Source organism: Pan troglodytes, chromosome 9 (assembly GCF_028858775.2).
Source record: "Pan troglodytes isolate AG18354 chromosome 9, NHGRI_mPanTro3-v2.0_pri, whole genome shotgun sequence".
In the NCBI taxonomy this organism is placed as follows: Eukaryota; Metazoa; Chordata; class Mammalia; order Primates; family Hominidae; genus Pan; species Pan troglodytes.
In genome coordinates this window covers 48,310,897-48,332,660 of record NC_072407.2, presented here as the reverse complement: position 1 = coordinate 48,332,660, position 21,764 = coordinate 48,310,897, and the positions used below count along the sequence as shown (strand labels likewise).

The window sequence follows — 21,764 nt, the reverse complement described above, 5'->3', positions numbered from 1 at the left end:
CAGACAGAGGTGCTACCCACCCCAGAAGAGCCCTCTTCCCCAAACCCACAGGCTGTCAGTTGGGCAGTGCCAGGCTGGGCATGTAGACCTTTGCATTGCAGAATGAAAGGGAGGAGGGGGAAGGGAGTGAGGTCCAGGCCTGAGGGAACCGAGACAACTCTGGGAAGAGGGATGCTTTGTCCCAAGGGCCAGCTCTGCCCAGGACAGTGGAGCTTAACCTTCTGGGGGCCAGGAACTCCTTGGAGATTCTACTAAGAGCATTGAGCCCTCCCCCACTCTCCAGAGCCAGGCACAAGCAGACACAGTTTGAAGGGTCTTCAGATACCCTGGCCATCACGCTCCTTTGCCTCCACCTCCCCAGCTGAGAAATGGGTAGAACATTCCTACTGGCTTCCCTGGAACTACGGCTGAATAAAGGCAGATCCACTTCTCCTGCCAAGCACCTCAAGAAACTGAGGCCTCGCGTCTGCCCAGGAGGTGCCTGAGGACCCTGGATAGGACCCTGGATAGGCGCTGCGTTTGGCCCACCTCTTCCACCACCAATCTTTTGCAGCCACATTTTGAAACCTTAAAGGACCAGCTTCCGGGAGAGAAGGGACGGGGAGAAAACAAGTAGGCACACGGGGCTTCCCTCCAAACACCTGGCCTGGGGTTTGGCTAATGACGTGGGAATTATGTGAGGACTTAAAATATCTGTGCTTTCCTCGGCTGTAACCGATCTGCAAAGGGTGGACGGGCTCAGACCCCAGAGGCCGACTTCCGGTTTCAACAACTTCCTCTCGGTTCAACAAGAATTAAGGTGGCCACCGAACAGGGTGGAGAGCTCGCCTCCAGGGCTTTCGAGCCAGGTTTTCCGCGGGTCCCCGGAGCTCCTCTCCCCGCCCTGCGCTCTTGGCCTTGCCCTTGCCAGAGAGGGCGGGGCACCAGGTTCCATCGCGCACCCGGACTTCGCCTTCAGGCGAGAACCCCAGCCCCCGCGCGGAAAAGCGGGCGGCCGGCTCCCCAAGAGCAGAGATGCAGAGCCTGGAAGCGAATATGCAGGGCAAAGGTGTGCGTCTCCCTCCAGCGGGCGCGGGCGGCGGGGTTGGTCAGTTTGTAAAACCTCCAATCCGCTCCTGCTTTGTGCTTCATAGACGCGGGGTACCAAACAGCGTGTGAGCGGCTGGAACGCCTCGTTTATCCCGCACCTCTGGGATCCGCGCTGTTCCCAGATAAATGAAGGTGTGCCCCTGAATGCGGGTTTCCTTTACGACCCCCTCACTCCCCTGCCTCATTCAACACAATATGCTGGGCAGGAGAGACGCAGCTGCGAAGGCCTCTCCCAGCGCCTGATTCCCCAGAGTCCACTAGCCCGAGTTCCGGAAATGGCTAAGCCCCTAAACTCGGGGTGCAAGTCCCAGCGTGAGGTGGGCGAGGAGGAAGGGCGGGCGACGCTGGGCGCTGCTGGGGCCCTGCTGAGCCGGCACAGATCGGGTCCCACGCCTGCTCCCCCGAGGTCCGCCCGCGGTCTCAAAGCCCCTAAGCGACCCCTGCTCTTTGCAGCGCCTGGAGAGCACTCGTCGTGGGCAGTGCCTCCCTCCCTGCCTCTATCCGACTGGAGGCTCGGGTTGGCGCGGCGGCGTCCGCATTCCGGGGAGATTGGGGCAGGGGCTGCGGCGGCGTCCGCATTCCGGGGAGATTGGGGCAGGGGCTGCGGCGGCTGGGGACCGGTGCCCAGGGCCGATGCTGACCTCCTCCCGGCGGAGGACGTGGTGAGTCACGCGGTCGACTGGGTCTGGCGAGCGCGCCGAGGACCCGCGCGGACTCGCTGCTCTCGCGCCCGCCCTGGCGGCTCTGGAGAAGTGGCAGCTTTTCTGCGAGCCCTGGAGGTCCAAAGGAGTTAGGAACCTTTTGGTCCGCCGGTCCCCCGTAGTGTTTGGCTCCAGGGATTTCTGATAACTCGTGCAGTGGTTAAGACCATAGTTTCTGACGTTGGATCGCCTGAGTTCGAATCCCAAGTCCTCTGCTTTGCTGTGTGGCCCCGAGCTATTACTTCACTTGTCTGTGTTTCGATTTCGTAACCATTATAGAATGAGAATAATAGTTCCACCGTAAGGCTATTGTTAGGATTGCAAAGATCTCAGTGTGCAAGGGCTGACTTGTGATGTAACAGTTGCCGATAGGCTGTGGCTATTACGTTGTTATTTCTAGAGTGTGAGGTGAGTGCACAGGGTTCCTTAGGACAGGAGGGTTCCCATGCAAGACTTAGAAGCTTCTCGGCTTCATATCTTGACTCTTCCCGTCTTTTCTGCCGGTGTCCAAAGTGTCCTTTCAGCCACCCCACACTTCAGTTATTGTAGCCTTCTGCCATTTGCAGAGCTGGCAACTTCCAGCCAAGTGCTGCACAGGGCTCGCTGATGTGGGCGTAGTCCCCATTTGACTCACATGGAATTCAAGGCTTGGGTCAGTCAGGCAAGGATCCGGGGTGCCCCTCATCACACGTCCACAGTGCTCAGCCAGGGTGGCAGTGCAGTAGATAATTGGGGAGTAGAGGGCAGCTCAGACTGAAGGTGGTGGCTCTGCCGGGTGCAGTGATTCACACTTGTAATCCCAGCACTTTGAGAGGCCAAGGTGGGTGGATCACGAGGTCAGGAGATTGAGACCATCCTGGCTAACACGGTGAAACCCCGTCTCTACTAAAAATACAAAAAATTAGCCGGGCATGGTGGCACACACCTGTAGTCCTAGCTACTCAGGAGTCTGAGACAGGAGAATCACTTGAACCTGGGAGATGGAGGTTGCAGTGTGCCAAGATCGTGCCACTGCACTCCAACCTGGGCGACAGAGTGAGACTCCATCTCAAGGGAAAGAAAGAAAGAAAAAAAGAGAGAGAGAGAGGGAGGGAGGGAGGAAGGAAGGAAGGGAAAAAAAGGAGGGAGGGAGGTAAGGAAGGAAAGAAGGAAGGAAAGGAAGGAAGAGAGAGAGAAGGAAGGAAGGAAGGGGAGAAGGAGAGACAAGGAAGGAAGGAAGGAAGGAAAAAAGGACAGAGGGAGGGAAGGAAGGAAAGAAGGAAGGAAGGAAAAGAGAGAGAAGGAAGGAAGAAAGGAGAGAGAGGGAAGGAAGGAAGGAAAAAGAACGAGAAAAGAAAGAAAGAAAAGAAAGAAAAAGAGTCTGCTGTGCTCTCTCCCCACTGGGCACCCTCTAACCAACTCAATCCCCCACCCTTGGGCTCTACCGGAGCCACCAGGACTGGGCAGCTACCCCCCCAGCCAGGGGCAGTCCTCTGGGCTATTCATTCAATCATCTATTCAACATATTTTCTGAGCAGCACTGTGTGCCAAGTACTACACTTAGTACTGGGGAGACAGTGGCCAGGGACTTGCATTCTAGGAAGAACACAGACAATAAACCAAGTACATTAACAAATGTGGGAGATAATATCAGATCACGGTAGACGCTATGGAGGAAAAAGAAGATGTGACAGGGGTAGCTAGGGTGGCGAAGGAAGGCCTCAGCGAGGAGGTGACACCCAACACTAGGGTTGAGGAAGAAAGGCTTTTCTTCACCATGTTCCCACACCCTTCCCAAGTGTGGAGCCTGGAGCCTGAGGCCACAGAATGTGGAAGCTGCCTCCTGGAGGGCTGACTGGGAGAAGCAAAAGGGAGGGAGAAAGGGGCAGCCAGTGGAGCATTTGCCAGGGGTGGGAGTGCAGGACTAGAAGCAGTTATCCTAGCCTTCCACCATTTGCAGAGCTGGCAACTTCCAGCCAAGTGGTGCACATGACTTCATGACTTGCTGAGGTGGGTGTGTAGTCCCCTGGGTCTCCCAGTACACAGTGAAGTAACTGGGCATGCAGAAACTGCCTGGCGTGTGAAGGAACCTGACAGGAATCAGGCAGCAAGCCAGGGAGAGCCTCAGCTGCGGGAGAAATAACGCACCTGGAGAGCAGCAGTCAGGCCCAGACTCAGGCTCCAGCACTCTCCCTGTGGCCAGAAAGCTGGAAGGATGCCCTACATCCTTGCTTAAGAACCAGATGGGAGTGGTTCCACTTTCAACTACGGAAGGACCAATAGAGGAACAAATGATTGAACACAAACAGAAATAACCAGCTGCTCTTATTAGCACAGTCCCTGGAATGTTTTGGAAGGCACCTAGGAGAGGGAGTCGGTGGAGGTTTGCATGAGGGCTTCAGGTCACACATTCAAAGGACTTGCCCGGAACGTTGTCCCCAAGGCACTTTCTCACTTGTTGGCACTCGCTCATTCTTCCTGGATGCATCTATAAGATAAAATGCAGAGGACTAAAGGCACTCGTTCCAAGGACACAGGGTCTCAGGCAAGACAGGAAAGATTCTGGCTTAGGGCATGAAATCCTTAGGTTTGAATATCCAGGTGGTCAGGGAAAGGTTGAATAGCAAGGCAGTAATTAAACAGGTAATACAAGCTCAGAGTGTTTAGGTGGTAAGAGGCGAGGTGATGCTCAAAAAATGCTTCATGAAACACAGCAAATTTTTGCATTGGGTGCGCCTGGTTCAGAGGTTCTAGGAAGAGTGTACAATTGCAATTGTTCCTGTCTCGGGGTTGTCATCCCCACCCCAACCCTCTCCACCACAATTTGCCTCTCATAGTCCTTCCCTCATTTTTTAGACAGGAATGGAGGTGGAGAAAGAAGTGGGGGTATTGCCACCACCTTCTGGGTGCCTACAGGCAGCTGCTGGGCACAGGAGACTGGAGTAGGCTGCTGGCTTGGAACTCCTTGACAAAAAAATGCATCTCTAAGCCCCTGGGAACCATAGGACACTTTCATTCATTCACTCAACAAGCATTTTATGAGTGCCAAGCCCTACAGTGAACAAGACAGACCTGGCCCCTGCTGTGAGAAAACTCACTGCTCTCAAGGCACAGGCTCAGGAAGGTCCAGCACGCTGTTAATTCCGCTACTTGATTTTTGAAGAGGGGGTGGGTGGGTGACCAGCTGTCCTTGACTAAGGGAAACCAAAGAAAGAGTCTCAGAACTTGGTGCTGCACTGAGCAGTTGGAATAAACTGAGGTGATAGAGTCCTACAGCCCCAGGTTTAATCTTTATTTTATTTTATTTTTATTTATTTATTTATTTTTTGAGACGGAGTCTCGCCCTGTCGCCCTGTCGCCCATGCTGGAGTGCAGTGGCACAAACTCGGCTCACTGCAAGCTCCGCCTCCCTGGTTCACGCCATTCTCCTGCCTCAGCCTCGCAAGTAGCTGGGACTACATGCGTCTGCCACCACGTCTGGCTAATTTTTGTATTTTTAGTAGAGACAGGGTTTCACCGTGTTAGCCAGGATGGTCTCGATCTCCTGACCTTGTGATCCATCCTCCTTGGCCTCCTAAAGTGCTGGGATTACAGGTGTGAGCCACCGCGCCTGGTCCAGGTTTAATCTTTTATTCCACAAATATTTGTGGGGTGCCAGGCACGTAGGAGGCTGCCCTGGGGCAACTAGTGGGGTTGAGATACACTCACAGCCAGGCAACCAGACAACCACGAGATCTGGGACGGAGATGAGGCAAACGGAAGCGTCAACTTAAACTAGGAGAGACGGGAAGTCTTCCTAGAGGAAGATGCTCTAGGCTGAACTCTGAATCATTAGCCAGACGAAAGTGCAGGAATGAGTTTAGGGAATTCCAGGTAGGGGAAACCACCTATGCTACAGTGCACAGGCTAGAGACCTTGGCAGGTTCTAGGAACTTGAAGAAACCGCTGGACAGGAGCATTTAGGATGATGGCAGGAGCACTCCGCTTTTTGCTAACTGGAAAATTATTTTGGTTGAGTCTCAGTCTACCCATATGCAAAATGGGTATGATAAGCCTTGTATTGCCAGATTGTTGGCACAACAGGAGCTCAATAAATAAAGGACTCTCAAGTGGCTTAGGTCTGCGGGCCAGTGAGGCGCGGTTCCCATTGGGCATGGAGTGGGGGGCGGCTGGAGCCTGCGCGCTCCTGGCTTGGTTTGCGGAATATCTTTATTAACGAGCACTTCAAGGTAAGCCGGCGATGGAAACCAGATGTGGGATCGCGCGGTCGGCGGCGGAGCAAGGACCAGAGATACTAAGGGGGTAGGGTGGGGGTAAGAATTAGCCCAGATGAGATTGGGAGCAGAAGCGCGACCCCCCAGGTATATTTTTTCTTTGGGAGACCTTAGATGCAGAAAGTTGACATCTGACCCACATTCCTTCGTTCACGGTGCTCAGGCCCTCTTTAATTTTACCTTGCACTTTTACCTCTCACCCTACTCCCAGACTCCCTAGAGGTACGTTCTCGCTTAACGATTTCTCAGCGGTTTAAGGAAGGCTGCTCTAGCTGGTCTCCTTCAACTTGAACCATTCCACAGCCGGGGGCCAGTTTCCCCTCTGCATCTACGCTGTCCGCACGGCCTTCCAGGTCGGTGGAGGGACTAGCCTGAGCAGAGGTTCCAGGGCGCGACGGCTATTTCCCAGCTGTGTGACCTGGACCAGGTGGCCGCCCCTCTCTGAGCCTCCGTTAGCTCATCAGAAAATTGGGGGCGCCAATCTCTAGCACGGTTGTCATGAAGCGAAATCGAGGGGCTGCACGCGCAAAGTTTTTTTCCCTTGCTGTGGCGGTGCCAGGGGCCTTGAGGCTCGCAGTGGTGGTGAAACCACAACCTATCAAAACCAAGCAGTTCGTTTTACAGTCGGGGGCAGTGAGGCCAGAAAGAGAAGAGACGGTCTCACCCCTCTCCCCGACCCCTGACCCCAAGGAGTGAACAGGTGACAGCGCGACTATCGGGCAAGGTCAGGGGGTCTCCAGAGTCCGCTCTCTGTACTTCGCCTGGCAGGAAATCCCCTCGCCTGGGCGCAGACGTGGGGCGTGAACGGTGCGGCCTCTAGAAGGGAGCGCAGAGGGCAGCGCTCTAAAGCTTCTGAAGCCGGGCCCAGCCCAGGGCTTCCCCAGGGCTTGAGGGAGCACAGATTCCGCTACATCCCAGCCCAGCGCCCTTACAGCAGAGGGAAATAGTTAACAAGACGTGCAAGTGACCATGCACTAGACGACGAAGGCTTGTGTGTGTGTTAATCTCCCGTAGGAACGGGAATGGGGAGGAAGGTTGGAAACCTAGGAAAAGGTGCCAGCGGGAAGGCCCGCAGCGGCGCCCGCGAGCTCGCGCGCAGGAGTCCGTAGGACTCGCTTGCATCCGCAGGCCCGTGGTCCCCCTGGCTTCGAATGTCAAAACCTGTTAGGTTTATTTTGGGGGGCTTTTTTTTAACCTGTCATTAAAATTTGCATTTCCCTTTGCCCTAGGCCAAAGCTCCGACACCCCGCCAATTCTCAGCCTAGCCTTGGGAGCCCTGGGGATCCTGGCACCTCCCCAGCCCCGCCTAGAATCGGAAAAGCCCTCGGGCGCCTCCGGGTTGAATCCCCGCTAGCGAGTTAGTAGCATCTCCTTAAGAGTGGAGAGGAGGGGGCAGGGGCCAGTGGAAGGAGAGAGGAGGAGGGGACGAGAGAGGGGGAAAGGAAGAAGCAAGGCAGGGAAAAAAATTTACTTATTTTTTTTTTCCGCTGCAAAACCTTAAGAGGGTTTGGGAGATCTGGTCAACTTTCCGAAACATCTGAATCTTTTTACTGCCCTCCGTTCTTTCCTTCGGCTAGCTGTGGGGAGGGAGGAAAGAGAGAGAGGGAGAGAGAGAGGAAGGGGGGGGAGGGAGGGGAAGAGAGAGAGAGGAGGGAGAGAGAGGAGAGAGACAGAGAAAGAAGAGGGGGAGAGAGAGAGAGGCAGGCGTGGAGGGGAGGAGGGAGAGCGAGCAGGCCGGGCACGGAGTGCACAGCCACAGCCTCCTCGCCTCCCCAAACTCCCAGCCAAGGCGCGCGGTGGCGTCCTCGCGCCCTCGCTCGCGCCCCCGCCCGCCGCCTGCGCAAGCCAGGCATGAATGCTGAGACTTGCGTCTCTTACTGCGAGTCGCCGGCCGCTGCCATGGACGCCTACTACAGCCCGGTGTCGCAGAGTCGGGAGGGCTCGTCGCCTTTTAGGGCATTTCCCGGAGGCGACAAGTTCGGCACAACTTTCCTGTCGGCCGCCGCCAAAGCACAGGGATTCGGGGACGCCAAGAGCCGGGCCCGTTACGGCGCTGGGCAGCAGGACCTGGCGACACCCCTGGAGAGTGGAGCTGCGGCGCGGGGCTCCTTTAACAAGTTCCAGCCCCAGCCGTCGACCCCGCAGCCCCAGCCGCCGCCGCCGCCGCAGCCGCAGCAGCAGCAGCCGCAGCCCCAGCCGCCCGCGCAACCGCATCTTTACTTGCAGCGAGGCGCCTGCAAGACGCCCCCGGACGGCAGCCTCAAACTCCAGGAAGGCAGCAGCGGCCACAGCGCGGCCTTGCAGGTTCCCTGCTACGGTGAGTGCACGTGCGGGTCACCTGGTGCTGGGGACCACGGGGTGCTTGGCTTCCGCATCCCTTGAAACTGGTGGCTTGCGGGAGGTATGAGTTGGCGGGCTGGGGGCGGGGTGGTGACTCTGGTCGGTAAACGGGATCGATCGCTGCGAGGGAGCCAAGGGATCTGTTCTGTCTCCTTCAAGTCCGCCGGCCTAGGCACGGAGCGTTTCGGCTGTTAAACTCGACTTGGAGTTTGTTTTTCCCGGTCCCTTCGGCATTTCCCCAAACCGCTCGCTTTGCGCTGCCCGCTGGGCGGGATTTGAAGCGGATGCTTCTTACCGGCCCAGGGCGTGCGGCGGCAAGGAGTCTCCGCGCAGCGCTAAGGAGTCTCCGCGCAGCGCTCTGGCGCTGGGCTGCGGGGCGGCGGGGCTGCGGGACTGCGGGGCTGCGGGGCTGCGGGGCTGCGGGGCTGCGGGACTGCGGGGCTGCGGGGCTGCGGGGCTGCGGGGCTGCGGGGCTGCGGGACAGCAGGACTGCAGAGGCCTCGCTCCTCGCCGGCTGGGAGGCTCCTCGGGCGGCGCCGCCGCAGGTGAGAGCGCCGCAGGTGCGGAGCCAGGCGGGAAGCCCGGAGCGTGGTTGGCCGAAAGCTCACGGGAAATCCAGGCGCACTGGCGCAACACAGTGCGGAGCCAGAGACCCTAGGGTCCCAGGGGACACTGTGGTCTGGCAAGACCCGAGTCCTGGGACCCTGAGCGCTACTGGCAGTGGGGATGCGGGCAGGCCAGTTCCCCTGGAGCTTCTCCCTCGGCGATTCTTGGAGGCGGCAGGCCTCTGAACAATGGTTTAGGACAGAGTAGGAAGGGAGACAGGAAGTCCCGAGTCCCAGGTGGCCCAGAGCTGTGGCAAGAGAGAAGGATCTGGGTCCTGATTTGAGCCCACGGGGAACCCGGGGGAGCTGGCCTAAATGACCTCCAAGCCGCCTTGAACGCAGCCACAGGAGGCAGGCCTGGGCCCCCCAGAGCACAGCCACCACTGCCCGGGAGAGAGAGACACTCAAGGACGTCTCTAGCCAGAGCAGCTCGGTAGCCTAGGCCTTCTCTTCTTCCAGAGAATCGGGGTTCCTGAACCCCAAAGCGGAAGGGGAAGCAAAGACGCAGAAAGGGAAAAACCTTCTCTGGGCCAGGAGCCCTGAGCACATACCCGGAGGCCTTGGCCTTCAGGTCCGGCCCTGGTGAGAAGAGTTGGGGGCAGGGAATTTGCCCTGATCCAGGCTGATGGAGAGGCACTAGGCCTGGGGACAGAGGCTGGGACACGGCGGAGGCCTTGGTGGCTAGAATAACTTTGGGAAAACAGCCGATGGCAGATATTTTCTCGTATTCAGGTTCCTTCTTTCACAGGCGCAGAACTAGTTCATAGATGGCTGCTGACAAACATTCACAGTCATACGCTTGTCTACAATTGCACTCTACACACACACACGCGGAGAGCATCTTCTTTAGGAGCCGATGTGGTCATACCCCAAGAACACATGCCCATGTGGCCTCGAATGAGCCACATACTCCCAAACCCATAGGACAGAACTGAGAGAAGATTTAGAAAGATTCAGTGGCTCTTCCCCACTTCCTCCACCTTCCTCTTCACCTCCAGTTGGAATGAGATCAGGCATTCAGATCACAGACCCCCAAGGCTCCACACACAGACACCCACAGCTCCACACGCAGACACACACAGTTCCACACACAGACACCCACTGCTCCACACACAGACACCCACAGCTCCACACACGGACACACACAGCTCCACACATGGACACACACCGCTCCACACACAGACACACACAGCTCCGCACATGGACACACATAGCTCTCATACAGGCGCTCTTTCCGTGCTAAGCCAGCAGAGATTCTCAGCCCTGTCCGTACTGGCTGTCCTTCCCAGCCCAGGGATGCAGGCCCCAGCTCGTCCCTGTCATTCAGGACTATTAGGTGAGGGCAGGTCACAGACTAGGGGACCTATGGAGGTTCATCCTGCATAGCCAGGGAGCTCATGCTCTCTCTCCACTGCATTGAATTTTCATATTTTAATGAAAATTACCAGTGAGACCTCTGAAGAGGCTGATACATTAGGCAAGAAGAGAGCCTAAGGAGCTCCCCACCTCTTGGTTAAATGCCTTCAGGTCCAGAGGAAAGGCGGAGAGGCCTGACCTCCCCTGAGCCCTCTTTCTGTGCCCTGCTGGGCCCCCACAGCCAGCCTGGCCCTTCCTCTACTTTCACTAGCCTTTGGAGCTGACGGAAAGGGCTAGCCACTTGACCCGCTACTGCCCCTAACCCGTGGCAGTGTGACCTGACAGCAAACACCTTCCCAAACCCCGGTTTCCTCATCTGCATCCTGGGGTGATAACAGAAAGGCCTTACTGGGTCATAAATGTGCCTCTGCAGAGACAGCAAGAGGCAAGAGCAAGAGCCCCCGCTACCCCTGCCCCTCCCAACCCCCGCCCACATTTCCATCCCTATCTATCTCCGAGCCGCTGGGAACTGGAGAGCACCCAATTCTGAGGACAGGGCAAGTCCCTGCCACTGCTCTGGGTCATAAACTGCAGGCTGGGACCAAAGGGAGCCTGTAACTACCGGCAGGATGCCACTCCATGCTGCCTAAGATGGAGGCACTGCTCGGGGCAAAGCCACAAACAATAAACAGCAAGTCAGTGTTTGTTCTTTCCCTCTCTCAGCAGCTGAGTCTCCCCAGCCAGGAGATGTCTGGTCCTTCTAGGAAAGGGATTAGGTGCGTTAGGTCTAAGATGGAGAAACTGAGGATACAAAAGGTGAGGCTCTGCCCTTAACAGAAGTAGCCAGGAGGAGAGGGACTCTGGAGTGGGATCCCTACCCTGCCAGCAAGCAGGAAAACTGAGGCATGCATTGACAACGATTCTCTCCCACAGTTGTGAGAGTGTATATATTCAAAAGCGGAGAAATGGAGTTCAAGGAAAAATCCTTAGACGCTCCCAGGAGCATTGGGAAAGTCGGAGGCAGGGGCGGCCTTGGTGCCAGTACTGGCGCTGGCTGATCTCCGTCTTCAGGCAGGCAGCTGAGACCTGGCAACCATTCCTAGCCCTGGAGGTCGGGGCGAAAGCTGTTCTTTCACGTGTGTAACTACACCTAACAAAAGGGGGAAGCTCGGAGGCCTCTTCCTGGGCCTCAACTTCTGGGCCCACTCCCGGCAGAGTCCAATTGCCTCTCGGCAAGGAAGGTGCCCCGGGCAGCTGAGCCAGGGCCAAGCCGAGGGAGTGCGGGGCGGGGAAGCCGCCTCCAGTCTCTGCTGGCCGGGTCTGGACCGGGTTGCGGAAAGAGTTGGTGAGAGAAACCCTCCCGGGCTGCAAGCGTCCCTACCCCAACTTGGGCCTTCCTTTCCCCAAATGTGCTAAAAGAACGATGATTAAGGCGGCTCCGCAGTGTCCTTTGGGTGCTAAGACCGCGTTTTTACGAAAGAGCCCCCACCGAGCCCTCTTCTGTTGCAACCCAAGACTTCACCATTCTCCCCTCCAGACTCTGGGTCCGCTCTTTGGCCTCCTGAATTCCTTGCCCGAGCCCAGGGCGGGCCGCCTGGGCCACAGGAGACATGTCGGGTTGGAGATCCGACGTTTCTCAGCGACGCAAAGAACCTCCCTGTACTCAGGGCAGGGACTCCGGCGCCTCGCCCCCAAACTCCGGATCCGACCGCCGGAGCTGCAGCCGGCGCGTGCTGGTCCTAGTCTACCTGTCCCGAGACGCGGGGCCGCTGCGGGAAGCTGCCCCTCTTCCCCCTTCCCTTTCGCTTTCGATTCGGTGGCGACAGGTTTTTGTTGAAAGCAGACTGTTACCTCTCCATCCACCCACCCGCAAAAGCAGCGCTCTCAGCGCCAAGGTCTGGGGAGGCGCGGGCCAGGCTGGAGCCCCTGGGGTGCCGCCTAGGGACCCAGTCCCGATTTTTCGAATTAGACGCAGTGGTTAAATACCAGAGGGTATTTATTTCCCCTGCACCGACACAATCCATGCACCACGAAATGTGTAAATTCTGCCGGGGTCGTATTTGAATTTAGTTAGAGAACTGGGGTGTGTTTTGTATACAAGAGACGACCCAAAGAAGGCATAAACGAAAACCCGACAGAAGCAGCAACAGCCAGTGGGTGACTGTGGGGTGATCGCAGGAAAACTCGAGCCTGGGACTGAAGCCTGCTCAGGAAGGGGCGACTGTTGTTTAATTTTGGAGGGAGGGATGGCGAAGGAACATGCTTTTAATTTTTTACTTTGTTAATTTCCATAGCCTGCTTCACCAGTCTGGTCCAAACACATACGTTGTTAAATAGAAAAACAGAGGGCCTGGATTAAAACTCAATATTTTAAGTCAATCGACTTGCACGATCTTGCACAATCTTTTCTTTATTATAATTTACATATAGTGAAGTGCTTAGCTCTGAGGAGGAAAGTTGGAAGAATTGTTATGTATGTGTACACAGTTAGGACGACCATCTGGATAAAGAAACAGACCATTTACATGTTTCCTTAAACGTTGTAAAACGTTAAAGCAAAAACATTTTTTGTAAGTTGTTTTAAGAAAATTTCAGAAGATACTTCGGAGCACCGGGGACCCCATTTTGTTCCTGACAGCAGTGTTTCTTGAATAGGGTGACACTTCAGCCAGGGCATTTGCGCGGTCCCGATTCTAATGCGAAGTTCCAAGCGGCTGCGCCAGGAACCTCGCCGCGACCGCCGGGCTAAGCCGGAGTCACCAAGCCCTGAGCCGCACGCGCTGCGACGCCGGCCCGCAGTAGGAAAACAGATTAAAACGCCCTATAGAAAATCTCGGCGAAGTCCCGGAGGACTCTGGTTTCTAAGATCAGCTGGGCGCACTTTCTCCGGGACGTCCCTTCTTCTCGGTCTCAGCGCCTTCCTTCCCTCAGCCGCGCGCAGCTTTGTTTTGGTGGCAAACTTAAATAAGAAATGGAAACATATTGGCCTTTGCTGCTGCCAGGGATGAGAGGTTGTTGACGTCCGGCGCGTTTGTCCGGGCTTCGGGCTTCTCTGCAGACCCCTGGACTGGGGTGCCTGAGGCCAGGAGAGGAGGGGGATAGTTGCCCGGAGCCCCCGCGGCTCAGAGGCCTTGGGATGATTCATGGGGGGGCGCGCCCTGCCTTGGTGAGCCTCTCGCCCCGAGGGTAGGCGAGGTGGGTGGGTAGGGGAGTGTATGCCGGAGAGAAGAGAGAACGCTTAACCAGAGAGAACTTCCTGCCCCCGGAGCCTCAGCGTCCTTAGCCCCCCAAACCCCTGTTCAGGAAGCCGAAGGACCTAGGCCCAGGCAACGGTTTGGGGTGGGGCGGTAAGAGCGCGGTCCTGCACCCGGACGTCGCCTGCCAGGCGCCACCTGGCCATGTGCGCCCGCAGCGCAGGGTTCTCCAGGCATCAGCACAGGTCCTCACCGAGGTGACAGTCATCGGATTGGGAAACCAACACTGCGAGGACCCGGCTATGTGATGATACCGTCCGGGGGAATTCGAGTGGAAGCCGACCGTCCTGTGGTGCCACTAGACAAGTGAGAAGCAGCCCTTCCAAACAGGGCCCTTTGCTGGAAGGAGGAGGCACCTCTTTCCAGCCAGTGAGCCTTCCCAGCTGCAACCGGGGTCTTCTCTAATATCAGTTACCGCGGCCTCCAGAGACCCTGCCTCCAGAGGCGCAGCCCGGCACACCTCTCCTCTGCAGATGTATAAACCGGGGACACCCCCATCTCCATTCAAGATGCTCCTTCCTCACCCAGTAGAGGGGTGCGGAGTAAACCCGGGACAACAACTTGCGTGCTGCCTGGAAGCAGGTCCCTCAGAAAGGATGACAAAAATTTGGTGATGCGGAAGAAGCTTCCACTGTGTCCAGGAAAGGGCAGCGGCCCCCTAGTTGCACCGGCCCTGGCCCCGGCCCCCACCCCCAGCACGTTCTGTCACCTTAACAAAGACCGGCTTCTCCACCTGACCCCAACCCGCACCAGCCAGCGCCGAGGAAAGAGAGGAATGGAAGGGAGTTGTGGCTCAGCGGCGAGGAAGAGCCACGCAGAGGCAAGGCTCTGAGGAGCCAAGGCTGGGGTGTGTAGGGTAGTACTCAGGGCCGCGGACCGGTTCGGATTTGGACTCCAGAGGCAGTTGGAAGGGTCACCGTGGCGCTCCGCGGCTCCCAGGGTGCCGTTTTGGTGAGGAGGGGGTCACTGGGAGATACGGGCGGGGTAAGAGGGGCCACCGGCTGCCAGGTACCTGTCTTTCCCGGTGAAGGCGCCGCTTGTACTCGGGACCGCTTGGTCAAGGCTGCTGGGCACTGGCGCCGGTGCACATTGGGGGCAGAGAGGGAGCCAGTGCTTGCTTCATCGGATTCTTAAAGCAGATTCTTTAAGAGTGGATTTTCATTCTGAACTGGAGGCCCAGCATGGATGTTGGCCCCACGCACCTCGTAGAGGGACAGGACCTGGTGACCCAGGTCAGAGCAGAACAACTGGCTCTCCAGGGCTCTGAAGGCCACAACCGAGAAGGCTGGGAAGCTGTGGGAGGTTTGGACCATGACACTGATGTCCAGCGTGGCACACGTGGGGACCGGGGCCCACAGTTGCGGTGTAGATCACCCCAGCCTCCACCTTTGCATTCTCTACTCCTCCATGGCCTTGGAGAAGTCTGTTCTGCTCCGGGGTCTGAATTTTAGCTGTATGAAATGCAGGAGTGTTGACAATTTCCAAAGACCCTCTTGGAGTTTCTGTGCTGGTAGCAGTCTGGGCCCACCTTCACCCCCTTTGTCTTCCCTCCTCACCCCCACATGCATTTTTGTCCAGGAGAAACTGGGGTAAGGTGGGTGGAAAAGGCTTCCCTGGAGGCTAACACAGGTCCTGAGTGGGGAGCCATCACAGGACACAAAGCCGGCTGGAGGTCCTACAGGGCCATGGTGGAATGCAGGTTCTGGGCTCAGGACTGGGATGCAAATAGGGAGGGGGTAAGCAAGTGTCTTTGTGACCAGGCTCAAGCTGAGGCCCCGGGCTCATGGCCCCTGTGTCCACTCATCTTCCCTATCCCAGTATTTATGGAGCACCTTCCCTGGGCGGACCTTCTCCTAGGAGGTAGAACATGCCAAGTCCCTGCCTCCTGTGTTACGGCTTATGTCCTTCCAAGTGTTTTGTACAGTTGGGCTTAACAAATGTTCGCTGGCTGGAAGAATGAATGAAGAACTGGTGTCTCCTGCAGTGTTGCCCCCACATGGTTAAGTGCACCCAGGAGCCAGCTTAGGTGTTTGTGTGAGCGTGTGCACAGCATGAATGTGAGCGGTGTGTGCCGTGCCCATTCTCTCTGGGTCCACGTCCTGCTATCTGAGTGTTTCAGGGCGAGGCCGAGGGTTTGTGTGTAGTCTGGTGAAAGGCATGTCTGTCCTCTGGCACTTGTGTCTGTGTCCCCCAGTGTGCGAGCCTCAGGTGTGCAAGGGTGAGTACCCGTGTGCACGGCTCTGGAGCTTCTCTGGGTCTGTGGGTGGCATAGCCTCTGCCTCCAGAGGCGCCCCCAGGGAGAGTGACTAAGCGCCCTTGCATCATGGCCTGTGGCCTTCCTGCCCCTGGTCATAGCTCCCAGGAGCAGCTGACTCACCGAGTGGCAGGCAGAATCTCCCTGTGGCAAGTCCCCAGTGGGGCCCAACCACCCCCCACGTCATCCTGGGGCCCTCGAACATGGTCCATCCAGCCCACCCACACTGCGGCGAGGCCTTCTGACAAGCCACCAGCTCTGGAATGTACCCTCTGTCCCGTGTGGCTCACTGCGGAAGAGACGTGTCCTTGGCACTGTCTGTGCCCACTGCTGACCCCATTTAGCACATGAGCAAACTGAGGCCCAAGGGGAAATGGACCCCCACAGCCAGGTTAGTAGGAGGGCAGGAACCCACCAAGTTCTCCTCCTTCCACTAAAATGGGTGGAAAGGCAGAAAGTGTTGGGGAATCCAATCCACTCACCCGCTGTCTTGTTGGATGCGACTCCTGCAGTAAGTCCAGTAAGTTGCACTCTCTCTGTGCATCAAATAGGGCAGATGCTTGCAGTTCTGCCTCAGTCTCCTTAGAAGTAAAGCAGACCCCGCCACGAGCTCCTGGGCATTAGAGGACAGCAGGAGAGCACCCGTGGAATCCCTGGTGGGATTGCAGGGACCTGACTCTAATGCAGCCCCACCAGGCTGGGACTCCTGCTCTCTGCCCAGCTCCCCAAGCTGGGTTTTCTTTTCCTAAGTTCTTGAAAACCACAAGCCAGGGTCAGCTGAGGCCAGATGACCAACTCCTCCCACTGTGTAGGACTGTCCACCAGGCCCTGAGGGCCTTTGGTTACATCGAGGAAACTGGTACCTCCCCTGACCCTGCAGCACACACACAATGGGTCATGGTGACATGTTGGGGGGTCTCACTCAAGTTTGGAAGAGATGGCAGTCATCTCCTGGCCCACATGTCTTATTTCACAGACAAGGGGACTGAGAGGCTTGATTCCATTTACGCAAGGCTCACCAAACTTTGCCTGTCACTATGCCAAGCCTTGTAGGGGATTCTGGGAAGCTCTGGATGCAGCCCCTGCCTTCAGGTCCAGAGGCAGAGACAGACAAGTGACCTTGAAATTCCAGTTCAGTGGGATGGGCCCTGAGATGGGGAAAGCCCTGACTCAGGCTCTGAGGAGAAGGTCAGGCTGGCTTGCCCTGGGGCGTGCAGGCGCCACCAGGGTTTGGTAGCTTACTGGAAGCCACTTAAGGGGAGGGTGCAGGAAAGTTGGGGGAAGTTGGGATTTGTCCAGGCCAATGAGTTTTCTCTAGTGGCTGGAAATCCTGAGGCTTCTTCTCTCTTGACTTTCTCCTTTTCTCCCTCCATGCTTTCTCTTGGTTTTTCTATGGAAATAGTCATGTATAACAGCCCCCTTACTTCTCTGGTGCCACTCCATTTCTCCCTGTGTTGAATGGCACTTTGGCCCTGTCCCACCTGGGAGGGGAGCGTGAGGAGGATGTGATGATGGAGAGAGGTAGTGTGTCTGCCCCGTACATCCTGCACCACCAGGTTCTCTGCCCCACCCCTCACACTATACCCTTTGAGGGTGCTAGGATATTGCAAATGATAGTGGTGGGGTTCTGATCAGGTTTTAGAGTATGTATGTAGAGTTTGGGGTCCTCCTGGATATGTGAGCCTCCCCGATGTCTCTATGTGGCCACAAGGATCCATTCACACCTGGCTCACATCCCAGCATGGAGATGGGACAACTCCAGCTCCATGGCCTCTGACTTCAAGGAGGGAGCTCACTTTCAAATGGGGAAGACAAACATGCACATAGCTCTACTGCATGGCTCCCCTGTTGTGGCCTCAGCCTCCCCATCTCTGAACCTTCTTCATGGGACTCAGTGGTTTTAGAGGCCTTGGGGTTCTGTGATATTCACCAAGAGGGGTGAATGGGCCCTCCAGAATCCTCAAGATGCCTCAGGACCCCACACTCTTCCCCATTCATTGTACCAGGAAAGGGGGAAGGCTGGTCCAGTCTGCCAAAGGTTAAGAGTCTGGGATGCCAGGCCTGGCTCCTGGCCTGAGTTTTCCCATCTACAGGACAGAGACAATAATGGGTTTTAAGGCAAAGAAGGCTTAGAGTTGGCTGCTGCTGCAGAACCATGAGACAGCCCAGAACGACTGAGCGCCCCTGCCTGTGCGCCAGGCAGTACACCAGTGCTGCTTATGCATTATTTCACTTAATCACCATCACAATCCTATGAGATTGGTACTATTATCATCCCCATTTCGTGGATGAAAACTGAGGTTCATGGAAGATAAGTAACTCGTCCACAGTGAGACAGCCAGGAAGGAAGAGTCGAGTCTTGCTGGCCAAGAGCTCCAAGAAACCTAAAAGGCATCCTGTTCTAGAATGATCCTGATTAGACTTGAGATAACCCTAATTCCGTCCCAGATGATGTGGAGATGAAAGACAGGGTCTTACAAACATGGCCCCCAGGGCAGGGCGCGGTGGCTCACGCCCCTAATCCCAGGATTTTGGGAGGCCTAGGCGGGCGGATCACAAGGTCAGGAGATTGAGACCATCCTGGCTAACACGGTGAAATCCTGTCTCTACCAAAAATACAAAAAATTAGCTGGGCGTAGTGGCGGGCGCCTGTAGTCCCAGCTACTTGGGAGACTGAGGCAGGAGAATGGTGTGAACCCAGGAGGCGGAGCTTGCAGTGAGCCGAGATCATGCCACTGCACTCCAGCCTGGGCGACAGAGCAAGATCCGTCTCAAAAAAAAAAAAAAAACCATGGCCCCCAAAGCATTCTTCTCATTCTTCTCAGCTTCACATCCGGGGATGCAGAAGACAAGTAGTGTCAGGAGTAAATTTCGGCACCTGCCAGGTTGAAGTTCTACACCTGACTCTGTGACCTTGGGCACAGCTTCCTCACCTGTACCAGGTGAAAACAGTGTCCCAGGCATGGCATAGGGCCTCATAGCTGGTATGAGGAATGACTGCATGAGTTTCCAGAAGTTTCAGGAACATGAGAGAACCTCTGATCAAGGTAGGGTGGAGCTGAGGAGCATCTGTGGGAACAGTGCCCTCTAGGAAACATGAGAGACCGCAGGAGGCTTTGTCTGTTTTGTTTCAAACTTTCCCCAGAGCCTGGAGCTAGTCTATATAGTAGATGCTCAATAAATGTCTGTTGCTGAGTGAATGAATGAAGGGATCTTACAGGAGGGGAACATGCTAGGAACTCTGTAAGTCTTTCCACTCTCTCTTCATTCATCCTTCCTTTGAATGGAGGCCTGGGGTGAGAGCCTGCTTTGTCGTTCTCTTGCATTCTGGTAGAAAATTATTGATTTTTTTTTTTTTTGCAGGGTTTCCTGTGGGGTGTAGGAGCAGCGAGGCTCTGGGTAGCTCTATTTAGCACAAGCCTTGGTCTTCTCCGACTCCAGCAGTCGGAGGAGTACCCCTTTTCCTCACTGCTCCTCTTTTGGGTCTCACCCCACTGGCCACAGGCCTGCGGTCTGACTGCCACAGCCCCCGGGGTCGGCTCTAGTCAAATGGTTTTCTCCCTTCGTCCCCAACTCTCCTCCTCAGGTCTCCCCCATTCCCTACAGTGAGTTCCGTGTCCTGCCCGCTGGCACCCCCATTCCTGCCACCTGCCCAGGGTACTGCCTGAGAGCTGCTGAGGTTCCTCCCTTAGTCCCCCATTCACTCATCCTTCACCCTGGGATTCTGAGACTCACCTGCAAGGGATGCAGCCCTCTCTTCTGGCCAGGATGCCATCTGACCTCACCCGGGTTCCCAGCGGGGCATCCGGCTCCAAGGCCTGGGCTCTTCCCAGCACACCCATGATTCCGTCCACCCGTCCCACCCCGGCATATGCAATCTGAGGGCACTTGAACATCCACGATCCCCTGAGTCTCACCAAAGGCCTAGGTGGAGGAATTGAATCTCCATTTTACAGGTGGAAGCCAAAGTTCAAAGAGGGGGAACAGCTCAGAAGGAACGCACGGAGGAGTGTGCGCCTGGCAAAAGCTCCTCCTTACATCCAACAGATCCTTCAGCCTGGCACTTCTGTGTCGGGCAGGGACCAGAGTGTTTGGTAGTGAACGAACTGGCTCCTGCCCTCAGAGAGCCCATAGCCTGGTTAGAATGTGCTACATGCCATGGGAATCCCCAGGGAAGGTGAATGGATTGGGGCTTCCTGAGCATGGACATTCAAAGTGGACCTTGAAAGTTGAATAGGAGCTCACCAGCTGAAGGAGATGAAAGAGGCCCTCTAGACTCAGGAAACAGCATGAACTAAGTCTTCGGGTAAGGGAAGAACATGAAGCAAGTGTGTGGAGTGCAGGGGCATGATGCATGCCGGTGAGGTGGGCTGAGGAATGGCAGGGGCACAGCCGAAGAGAGCTTTTTATTTTTTTTATTTTATTATTTTTTGAGACAGGGTCTCACTTGGTCACCCAGGCTGGAGTGCAGTGGCGCAATCTCAGCTCACTGCAACCTCTGCCTCCCAGGCTTAAGTGATCCTCCCACCTCAGCCTCCCAAGTAGCTGGGACTACAGGCTCGTCACCACGCCCAGTTAACTTTTGTATTTTTAGTAGAGACAGGGTTTCTCCATGTTGCCCAGGCTGGTCTTGAACTCCTAGACTCAAGTGATCCTCCCGCCTCAGCCTCCCAAATTGCTGGAATTACAAGCATAAGCCACCGCGCCTGGCCCCTGGGCCATTTATTTTCTACCAAAGGGTTCAGACTTTGGGGAAGCCACTGGAGGACTCTGAGCAAAACAGTGAGACCCCAGGCTGAGTGTTCTTTGCATGGTTCAGTATGGCCTTTGCTTTTTGCACTCAAAATCTTTATTTTAATTAAGAATGAACTTTTTATTGTGGTAAAATATACATAGCATAAAATGTTACCATTTTAACATCTACAAGTGAACCTTTCAGTGGCATTAAGTAAACCCACAATATTGTGTAACCATCACCACTGCTTCCAGAACTTTTTCATCATCCCAAACAGAAACTCCATACCATTAAACGGGAACCGCCATCACACCCCTGACCCCCCACCCAAGGGACCTCTATTCTACTCTCTCTCTGTGGATTTTCCTACTGTAGGTACCTCTTTTTTTTTTTTTTTTTTTTTTTTTTGAGACAGAGTTTCACTCTTGTTGCCCAGGCTGGAATGCAATGGCGCAATCTCAGCTCACTGCAATCTCCACCTCCCGGGTTCAAGCGATTCTCCTGCCTCAGCCTCCCAAGTAGCTGGGATTACAGGCACCCACCACCACACCTGCCTAATTTTTGTGTTTTTAGTAGAGATGGGGTTTCGCCACGTTGGCCAGGCTGGTCTTGAACTCCTGACCTCAGGTGATCCACCCGCCTCAGCCTCCCAAAGTGCTGGGATTACAGGCGTGAGCCACTGCACCTGGCCTTAGGTACCTCTTATAGGTGGAATCATACAGTATTTCTCCTTTGGCGTCTGGCCATTTGTGTATCTCCTTTGGAGAAGTGTATTCAAGTACTTTGCCCATTTTTGAATGGGGTTGTTTCCTTGTTCTTCAGTCATAGGAATTCTGGATATTAATTCCTTTTCAGATACATGATTTGCGAATATTTCTTCTCATTCTATGGATTGTCCTTTCACTCCCTGGATACTGTCCTTTGATGCACAAAAGTTTTACATTTTGATGAGGAAGTACAATTTTTCAATTTCTTTATTTTGTTGTCTGTGCTTTTGGTGTCATATTCAAGAAATCATCAATAACTCCAGTGTCAGGGGGATTTTTGCCTATGTCTTCTTTTAAGAGCTTTATAGTTTAGCTCTTAGGTTTAGGTCTTTGATGCACTTTAATTTTGAATATGATGTAACATAAGGCTCTCCAACTTCATTCTTCTTCATGGGGATATCCACTTTTCC

At 55.4% G+C, this 21,764-nt stretch overlaps 1 protein-coding gene across 1 annotated transcript in view; it reads left to right on the top strand.

Annotated features, from left to right (window-relative positions):
* Window positions 1–7,450: 7,450 nt before the first annotated feature.
* ALX4 (ALX homeobox 4) overlaps window positions 7,451–21,764 on the top strand; it is a 50,296-nt gene continuing 35,982 nt past the window's right edge. Inside the window, exon 1 of the mRNA XM_016920714.3 lies at window positions 7,451–8,360. Within this exon, the coding sequence (XP_016776203.1) occupies window positions 7,895–8,360 (466 nt within the window). The 5' untranslated portion in view covers window positions 7,451–7,894. The remainder of the gene's footprint in view (window positions 8,361–21,764) is intronic.